The 9,736-nt window shown below is 51.2% G+C and overlaps 1 protein-coding gene across 1 annotated transcript; it reads left to right on the forward strand.

The window, feature by feature from the left end:
- The first annotated feature begins 3,049 nt into the window (after window positions 1-3,049).
- Window positions 3,050-7,566, forward strand: LOC140362673 (cystathionine beta-synthase-like). The gene is made up of 14 exons (XM_072448828.1): window positions 3,050-3,350; window positions 3,435-3,541; window positions 3,621-3,755; window positions 3,822-3,901; window positions 3,971-4,175; window positions 4,465-4,556; window positions 4,679-4,804; window positions 4,874-4,958; window positions 5,041-5,146; window positions 5,251-5,328; window positions 5,399-5,533; window positions 5,597-5,705; window positions 5,776-5,860; window positions 6,938-7,566. Exons 1-14 carry the CDS (start codon window positions 3,079-3,081, stop codon window positions 7,066-7,068), a joined length of 1,746 nt encoding a protein of 581 aa, XP_072304929.1. The 5' UTR covers window positions 3,050-3,078; the 3' UTR covers window positions 7,069-7,566.
- Window positions 7,567-9,736: the final 2,170 nt, after the last annotated feature.

Raw genomic sequence — 9,736 nt, forward strand, 5'->3', positions numbered from 1 at the left:
ATGTAGCTATTGTTACACACTGTAGTGTTACACACTGTGGATGTAGCTCAGTGTTACACCAAACTCTTGTGACAGATGTGACGTTTCCCACGCGCCTTGGATCAAACACATCCATAGGTTCAAATCGCACGTGCCAATAAAATGTAAACACATCCTCCTTCCTGAGGAAGTGTCGCTGTGATTGGCCCACAGCACCGACCAGACGCCCTCGTCGCAGCCAATCAGACGCAGACATTTAACTTTGCCCACGTCCTCCTCGTTTGGCCTCGTGTTTGTTCACGTCCAGACTCACGCGCGCGTCGGTGTCGTCTTCTGCTTCTCAGGTGAGTGAAAAGAGGCTTTTCCACTGCGTCTCTCCGCGTGTCTGTCCCTGGATCTGTCCCTGGATCTGTCCCTGGATCTGTCCCTGATCTGTCCCTGATCTGTCCCTGGATCCGTCCGTGTCCAGCTCTTGTGTTGTCTGATGCAACCGCGTCCTGCGCACTCTCCAGCAGCAGCAGAAGCTCTAGCTCTGATTTAGCCTCATTTAGTCTCACCCTTAGGAGGAAATGTCCCTTTAAGTGTTGTCCTCGTGTGATCCACGGCGGGTTTTAGTCTGCGCATTCCGTCAGAACCATAGATCTATGATGGTCAGAACCATAGACCTATGATGGTCAGAACCATAGACCTATGATGGTCAGAACCATAGACCTATGATGGTCAGAACCATAGACCTATGATGGTCAGAACCATAGACCTATGATGGTCAGAACCATAGATCTATATCTATATCTCTCTTATCTTTGGTGTATTTAAAGCTAATAGTGTGTGAAGCCAAAAGTAGGTTTAACCTGGTGCTCAGGGGCCCCACATTCCTGCTGTTCACATTTACCCTGTTTGTTATGGCTGAACAGGTCGTCTACGTCTGCTTTTATCTCTTTATCTCTTTTGTTTTCACCAAAACGTTTAAAAGTCCTGAATGAACTTACACCGTGTCACAATGAGGAAGTTATTTAATGTCTACAAGAAAAATGGGCTCTGTGTTCAAGGGTCTTACTGTGTTCAAGGGTCTTACCGTGTTCAGGGGTCTTACCGTGTTCAGGGGTCTTACCGTGTTCAGGGGTCTTACCGTGTTCAGGGGTCTTACCGTGTTCAGGGGTCCGTGTTCAGGGGTCTGTGTTCAGGGGTCTTACCGTGTTCAGGGGTCCGTGTTCAGGGGTCCGTGTTCAGGGGTCTTACCGTGTTCAGGGGTCCGTGTTCAGGGGTCTTACCGTGTTCAGGGGTCCGTGTTCAGGGGTCTGTGTTCAGGGGTCTTACCGTGTTCAGGGGTCTTACCGTGTTCAGGGGTCTTACCGTGTTCAGGGGTCTGTGTTCAGGGGTCTTACTGTGTTCAGGGGTCTGTTTTCAGGGGTCTTACCGTGTTCAGGGGTCTGTGTTCAGGGGTCTGTGTTCAGGGGTCTTACCGTGTTCAGGGGTCTGTGTTCAGGGGTCTTACTGTGTTCAGGGGTCTGTTTTCAGGGGTCTTACCGTGTTCAGGGGTCTGTTTTCAGGGGTCTTACCGTGTTCAGGGGTCTGTGTTCAGGGGTCTTACCGTGTTCAGGGGTCTGTGTTCAGGGGTCTTACCGTGTTCAGGGGTCTGTGTTCAGGGGTCTTACCGTGTTCAGGGGTCTTACCGTGTTCAGGGGTCTGTGTTCAGGGGTCTTACCGTGTTCAGGGGTCTGTTTTCAGGGGTCTTACCGTGTTCAGGGGTCTGTTTTCAGGGGTCTTACCGTGTTCAGGGGTCTTACCGTGTTCAGGGGTCTTACCGTGTTCAAGGGTCTTGCCGTGTTCAGGGGTCTTACCGTGTTCAAGGGTCTTACCGTGTTCAGGGGTCTTGCCGTGTTCAGGGGTCTTGCCGTGTTCAGGGGTCTTGCCGTGTTCAGGGGTCTTGCCGTGTTCAGGGGTCTTACTGTCTCTGCAGCCTCGGTCCTGTAAACGCCTCTGAACGGCACAAAAAGTCAATATTGTTCATTGTTTTGTTCATTCAACCAAAGTTATATGAGTTTTTCCTTTGGGTGCTGCTCTTAGTGGCCCCTGCTCTTAGTGGCCCCTGCTCTTAGTGGCCCCTGCTCTTAGTGGCCCCTGCTCTTACTTTCCATTAGTAAAGCTTCATTTAACTAACTTAGGCTGAGCAAATATCATGAAACTGGATTTGTTCTGAGTCAGGTTTGTGTTCCAAGTAAAATAATGAAGTATAATTCTTATAAGTGAAAGCTGGCGCGGCGTGTAGAGCTGGCGCGACGTGTAGAGCTGGCGCGACGTGTAGAGCTGGCGCGGCGTGTAGAGCTGGCGCGGCGTGTAGAGCTGGCGCGGCGTGTAGAGCTGGCGCGGCGTGTAGAGCTGGCGTGTAGAGCTGGCGCGACGTGTAGAGCTGGCGCGACGTGTAGAGCTGGCGTGTAGAGCTGGCGCGGCGTGTAGAGCTGGCGCGGCGTGTAGAGCTGGCGTGGCGTGTAGAGCTGGCGTGTAGAGCTGGCGTGGCGTGTAGAGCTGGCGTGTAGAGCTGGCGTGACGTGTAGAGCTGGCGCGGCGTGTAGAGCTGGCGTGTAGAGCTGGCGCGGCGTGTAGAGCTGGCGCGGCGTGTAGAGCTGGCGCGGCGTGTAGAGCTGGCGTGGCGTGTAGAGCTGGCGTGTAGAGCTGGCGTGGCGTGTAGAGCTGGCGTGGCGTGTAGAGCTGGCGTGTAGAGCTGGCGTGACGTGTAGAGCTGGCGTGACGTGTAGAGCTGGCGCGGCGTGTAGAGCTGGCGTGTAGAGCTGGCGCGGCGTGTAGAGCTGGCGTGGCGTGTAGAGCTGGCGTGACGTGTAGAGCTGGCGCGGCGTGTAGAGCTGGCGTGACGTGTAGAGCTGGCGTGGCGTGTAGAGCTGGCGTGGCGTGTGTTGGGTGATGCAATGTTACACTGTGTCATGTGGTTTGTTTCATCACAATGACTTTGCTCGAATGCTTTCAGAACACTCCTAATGACAAAGGGTGCGACGTTAGTGTGCACTCTTTGTCTGCCCTAACGGGAAGTGTGAGATTTGAAAGTTGTGATTAATATACATTTGCTGATTGGCAGGTAAAAACATGCCATCTGTTCCTTTGTCCAACGAGAGCCTGGTCAAGGGTCCAGTGTGTCCACACGCTGCCAAGATCCTGAATGGAGATATCAAGCCTTTCCCTGCCAACGGTGTGGACAAGTCTAAGCAGGACTCTCCAGACGCAGAGGACAGGACCATTCAAGTCAACACAAAGACCGCGGCTGTGGAGAGGAAATGGATCCGCCCTGACCTTCCCAGCCGCTGCACCTGGAGCGTTGAAGGCTCCAAAGCAGATTCTCCTCACACTCATGTCCCCAAGTGAGACTCCTCCTTTAGTACCTGCTGCACGTGACGGCCTCTAAAGACATCTTTACTATCTGTTCTGTCCCATTTTGCTTTCAGACCACCCAATCCGTCTATTCTGCCCACAATCCTGAATCGTATTGGAGACACGCCCCTTGTGCGCATCAACAAGATCCCCAAAGCGTTCGGACTCAAATGTGAACTCTGTGAGTCACCTCTATTTCTTTATCTGAAGGTGTGGCTAACAATATACTAACATGTCTTCTCTTGTTACGCTTATTCTAGTGGCCAAGTGTGAATTCTTTAACGCCGGCGGCAGCGTCAAGGACCGGATCAGCCTGCGGATGGTGGAAGATGCAGAGCGGGCGGGGCTCCTTAAGCCGGGGGACACTATTATTGAGCCCACGTCTGGAAACACAGGTGTTTGACTGTTGGAATTCAAGTAGCTTCCGGTTAGCCTTGCTCTAAAAGTGGATGTTCTTTCAGGCATTGGGCTGGCTCTGGCGGCGGCGGTGAAAGGATATCGCTGCATCATTGTAATGCCGGAGAAAATGAGCATGGAAAAGGTGACGCCTGACGCCTTGTAGCTTCACATGCTCATAGTTTGAATTGACCTTACCATTATGTATGTGCAGGTGGATGTTTTGAGAGCTCTTGGAGCTGAAATCGTCCGCACACCCACCAGTGCCCGCTTTGACTCCCCCGAGTCTCATGTGGGCGTGGCCTGGCGCCTCAAGAACGAGATCCCAAACTCGCACATCCTGGACCAATACCGCAATGCGAGCAACCCTCTGGCCCACTACGACACCACGGCTGAGGAGATCCTGGCTCAGTGTGATGGTATGTCTGCTCCATATGTTCTCTGCTCCATATGTTCTCTATATGTTCTCTGCTCTATATGTTCTCTGCTCCATATGTTCTCTGCTCCATATGTTCTCTGCTCCATATGTTCTCTGCTCCATATGTTCTCTATATGTTCTCTGCTCTATATGTTCTCTGCTCCATATGTTCTCTGCTCATATGTTCTCTATATGTTCTCTGCTCTATATGTTCTCTGCCCTATATGTTCTCTGCTCTATATGTTCTCTGCTCCATATGTTCTCTGCTCTATATGTTCTCTGCTCCCCAGGTCAGGTGGACATGCTGGTCGCTGGAGCAGGAACCGGAGGGACCATCACGGGCATCGCTCGTAAACTAAAGGAACGCTGCCCCAATGTCAAAGTATGTCCTTGTGCTCTTCTGACACTGATACTTCATCACTTCATCACAGTTTCCTATGGCCAGTGCTACATGAGCACAAAGCAGCTTCTGTTGGTCCAAAGAGGGGTTTATTTTCTTTACAGATTGTCGGGGTTGACCCAGAAGGCTCTATTCTCGCTGAGCCCGAGGAGCTTAACAAAACCGACAAAACCCAGTACGAGGTGGAGGGCATTGGGTACGACTTTATCCCCACAGTGCTCGACAGATCAGTGAGTTCAGCATTCAGCACTCGTGTTACTTTTACCTGGCTCTTTACATAATGTCCGGTGGTTTTACAGGTGATTGACATGTGGTACAAATCCAACGACGAGGAGTCCTTCAACATGTCTCGAATGCTGATTAGAGAAGAAGGATTGCTGTGCGGTAAATGCTCGGCCCTTTTTCAAATAAAGGCCCTCTTGATAAACGTAATGCAAGGTTTTTAACCTCTGAAATCCTCTTACAGGAGGCAGCTCTGGCACGGCCATGGCTGCTGCAGTGAATGCTGCCAAAGAACTCAAAGAAGGCCAGTGCTGTGTAGTGATCTTACCAGACTCCATCCGGAACTACATGTAAGATAATCTGATACAAACTAAAGCGGAGCAAGCTGGAAGTAACTGGATAGTTACTGCAACTTGAGACCTCTTCAAGCATAAAAACGTCTTTCTTGTTCAAGGTCCAAGTTCCTGAGTGACAAGTGGATGGTTCAGAAGGGCTTCTTGAGTGAGGAGGACTTGATGGTTAAAAAACCTTGGTATGTTTTGAACCTTTTACTGTCCAAGTCCAAAAATGTTTTCCAAAAATAATCTTGTCTGTTTTTGCAGGTGGTGGAACCTGAAGCTGCAGGGTCTGAACCTGTCAGCCCCCCTCACTGTATTGCCAAGTGTCACCTGTCAAAAGACTATAAAAATCCTTAAAGAGAAAGGATTCGACCAAGCGCCCGTCGTGGATGAGGCAGGGTGAGTTTGAATAAAGAAATGTCATTATTGTCATACATTGTCTGTATTGACGTGTCTGTCCAGTATGATCCTCGGAATGGTGACTTTGGGGAACATGTTGGCCTCCATCCTGGCAGGAAAAATCAAGATCTCAGACCCAGTCAGCAAAGTGATCTACAAACAGTTCAAGCAGGTGAGACAACTCACTTTATACTTTGGACTCCAAAAGGGACTTTGTTTCTAAAAACTTTCCAAACTCTCAGGTTCGTCTGACAGACAACTTGGGGAAAGTGTCTCGCATTCTGGAGACTGACCACTTTGCTCTGGTCGTGCATGAGCAGATCCAATGTAAGTTTGTTGGAATGAAAGACTCTATGCCCTTAACTCTTGAAGCTTTGGCCCCACCTAGTGGACACCATGACAAAATGAAAACGTTAAACGTTAAAAACTGACATGTTGGTTTCAGTTAAAAAAAATAATTTCCATGTTAGTCAGGCCATTAAGATGCATCGCCCGCTCCGACTGATGTGATACACCGTGTCGTAAGTTGTGATACACCGTGTCGTAGTTGTGATACACAGTGTCGTAGTTGTGATACACCGTGTCGTAGTTGTGATACACCGTGTCGTAGTTGTGATACACAGTGTCGTAGTTGTGATACATCGTGTCGTAGTTGTGATACACCGTGTCATAAGTTGTGATACACCGTGTCGTAGTTGTGATACACCGTGTCATAAGTTGTGATACACCGTGTCGTAGTTGTGATACACCGTGTCATAAGTTGTGATACACCGTGTCGTAGTTGTGATACACCGTGTCGTAGTTGTGATACACAGTGTCGTAGTTGTGATACATCGTGTCGTAGTTGTGATACATCGTGTCGTAGTTGTGATACACCGTGTCATAAGTTGTGATACACCGTGTCATAGTTGTGATACACCGTGTCGTAGTTGTGATACACCGTGTCATAAGTTGTGATACATCGTGTCATAAGTTGTGATACATCGTGTCATAAGTTGTGATACACCGTGTCGTAGTTGGGTTGTGGTAGGTGAACTGGCCCTAGTGAATGAATGTGAGAGGTCTGGTTTGGGTGAGAGGTCGGGTTAGGGTTAGAGGTCGGGTTAGAGGTCGGGTTAGAGGTCGGGTTAGAGGTCGGGTTAGAGGTCGGGTTAGAGGTCGGGTTAGAGGTCGGGTTAGAGGTCGGGTTAGGGTGAGCGGTCGGGTTAGGGTGAGAGGTTGTCTGTGTGTGAACCCTGGGTTAGGGTTAGCCACGAGCTGGCCCGTCCGGGTGAACACAAGTCACTGGGACGGGCTCCAGTCGCCTGCGACCCCGAACGGGAATGAAGATGAATGAATGTACATTTTGACAATATGTTCTAATGAAATACATTGATTGTATTTCCTCTGCTTGTCTTGGACCAGACTTGACAGACGGCTCGCCCTCACTGAAGCAGATGGTTTTTGGTGTGGTAACGGCTGTGGACCTGCTGAACTTTGTCACTTACCGGGAAAGGAGGGAGCGCTCCATGTCAGAATCAACTGATGAGATGTAACCGGCTGCAAAGTTTGGTTATAACAGAGAATAGCTTAAATTCTGATTGCTTTTGAGGTTTGATATGAACATTATAAAGTCTGAACATTCAGTATTTTAAGAGTAAGTTTTCTGCTATTCTGAGATCCTGTAGAAATGTAGGGCATTGTTTACTTCAATGATTATATATCTCATTGCTTTGGCTTCGGGAGTTCTGTCTGGAAATCAACAAAATACACTGTCAACTGAGGCCTTGTGGGTCCATAAACCATAACATGATACAGCTCTTATTTTGTTAAATTAAATGAACTTTAGCTGTATATAGACTATGCACAATATTTTCTTGTTATTTTCTGCATTTCTGTATTTGTTTTGTACAATGACTGAGCTGTGATGAATACCACTCAAGTGTAAGGAATGTGGCTACTTTTCCTTTTACTATTGAATCTTGGATGTGTCTGGGTTTTAAATGTTTTCCTTTAAGGAATGTATTGATTAAATTAAACAATGAATCATATAACTTATTATAATGTGTGTCTTTGGTTGTCACCCAGAGGACTCTAGTTGTGCCAGAGTTTAGTCATGTAAGGTGAACTGGCCCTGCATAAAGACATGCCTGACTGTAGGCTAAATGTGAGGGCAGAAGAGGCTCAGGTGGATGTGGTGCAGGGTCATGTTCTGGAGCTGCAGCCGGGGTCAGGGTTTGCAGCCGCAGTAGGGGTCAGGGTGTGCAGCCGCAGCCGGAGCTACGAGCAGGGCTGCACACACAGTAGGGTTAGTGTTTGCAGTCGCAGCCGGAGCTACGAGCAGGGCTGCACACAGTAAGTTTGGGTTTGCAGTCGCAGCCGGAGCTACGAGCAGGGCTGCACACACAGTAGGTTTGGATTTGCAGTCGCAGTCGGAGCTACGAGCAGGGCTGCACACACGGTAGCGTTAGGGTTTGCAGCCACAGTCGCAGCCGGAGCTACGAGCAGGGCTGCAAACACAGTAGGGTTAGGGTTTGCAGCCGCAGCCACAGTCGCAGCCGGAGCTATGAGCAGGGCTGCAAACACAGTAGGTTTGGGTTTGCAGCCGCAGCCGGAGCTACGAGCAGGGCTGCACACACAGTAGGGTTAGTGTTTGCAGCCGCAGTCGCAGCCGGAGCTACGAGCAGGGCTGCAAACACAGTAGGTTTGGGTTTGCAGCCGCAGCCGGAGCTACGAGCAGGGCTACACACACAGTAGGGTTAAGGTTTGCAGTCGCAGCCGGAGCTACGAGCAGAGCTGCACACACAGTAAGTTTGGGTTTGCAGTCGCAGCCGGAGCTACGAGCAGGGCTGCAAACACAGTAGGGTTAGGGTTTGCAGCCGCAGCCACAGTCGCAGCCGGAGCCATGAGCAGGGCTGCAAACACAGTAGGTTTGGGTTTGCAGTCGCAGTCGGAGCTACGAGCAGGGCTGCACACACGGTAACGTTAGGGTTTGCAGCCACAGTCGCAGCCGGAGCTACGAGCAGGGCTGCAAACACAGTAGGTTTGGGTTTGCAGCCGCAGCCGGAGCTACGAGCAGGGCTGCACACACAGTAGGGTTAGTGTTTGCAGCCGCAGCCGGAGCTACGAGCAGGGCTACACACACAGTAGGGTTAAGGTTTGCAGTCGCAGCCGGAGCTACGAGCAGAGCTGCACACACAGTAAGTTTGGGTTTGCAGTCGCAGCCGGAGCTACGAGCAGGGCTGCACACACAGTAGGTTTGGGTTTGCAGTCGCAGCCGGAGCTACGAGCAGGGCTGCACACACAGTAGGTTTGGGTTTGCAGCCGCAGCCGGAGCTACGAGCAGGGCTGCACACACAGTAGGGTTAGTGTTTGCAGCCGCAGTCGCAGCCGGAGCTACGAGCAGGGCTGCAAACACAGTAGGTTTGGGTTTGCAGCCGCAGCCGGAGCTACGAGCAGGGCTACACACACAGTAGGGTTAAGGTTTGCAGCCGGAGCTACGAGCAGAGCTGCACACACAGTAAGTTTGGGTTTGCAGTCGCAGCCGGAGCTACGAGCAGGGCTGCACACACAGTAGGTTTGGGTTTGCAGTCGCAGCCGGAGCTACGAGCAGGGCTGCACACACAGTAGGTTTGGATTTGCAGTCGCAGTCGGAGCTACGAGCAGGGCTGCACACACGGTAGCGTTAGGGTTTGCAGCCACAGTCGCAGCCGGAGCTACGAGCAGGGCTGCAAACACAGTAGGGTTAGGGTTTGCAGCCGCAGCCACAGTCGCAGCCGGAGCTATGAGCAGGGCTGCAAACACAGTAGGTTTGGGTTTGCAGCCGCAGCCGGAGCTACGAGCAGGGCTGCACACACAGTAGGGTTAGTGTTTGCAGCCGCAGTCGCAGCCGGAGCTACGAGCAGGGCTGCAAACACAGTAGGTTTGGGTTTGCAGCCGCAGCCGGAGCTACGAGCAGAGCTGCACACACAGTAAGTTTGGGTTTGCAGTCGCAGCCGGAGCTACGAGCAGGGCTGCACACACAGTAGGTTTGGGTTTGCAGTCGCAGCCGGAGCTACGAGCAGGGCTGCACACACAGTAGGGTTAGTGTTTGCAGCCGCAGTCGCAGTCGCAGCCGGAGCTACGAGCAGGGCTACACACACAGTAGGGTTAAGGTTTGCAGTCGCAGCCGGAGCTATGAGCAGAGCTGCACACACAGTAGGTTTGCAGTCGCAGTCGCAGCCG

This window comes from Eucyclogobius newberryi, unplaced genomic scaffold (assembly GCF_026437365.1).
Source record: "Eucyclogobius newberryi isolate DKJ021-1_F unplaced genomic scaffold, fEucNew1.0.hap1 SCAF_1, whole genome shotgun sequence".
Taxonomy (NCBI): domain Eukaryota; kingdom Metazoa; phylum Chordata; class Actinopteri; order Gobiiformes; family Gobiidae; genus Eucyclogobius; species Eucyclogobius newberryi.

Excerpts from the sequence above, each read along its gene's own strand:
- LOC140362673 (XM_072448828.1), top strand. The coding sequence starts at position 3,079 with ATGCCATCTGTTCCTTTGTCCAACGAGAGCCTGGTCAAGGGTCCAGTG. Across the intron at positions 3,351-3,434 it reads CCTCACACTCATGTCCCCAA|ACCACCCAATCCGTCTATTC; the intron begins GTGAGACTCCTC and ends TTTTGCTTTCAG. Across the intron at positions 5,147-5,250 it reads GACTCCATCCGGAACTACAT|GTCCAAGTTCCTGAGTGACA; the intron begins GTAAGATAATCT and ends TTCTTGTTCAAG.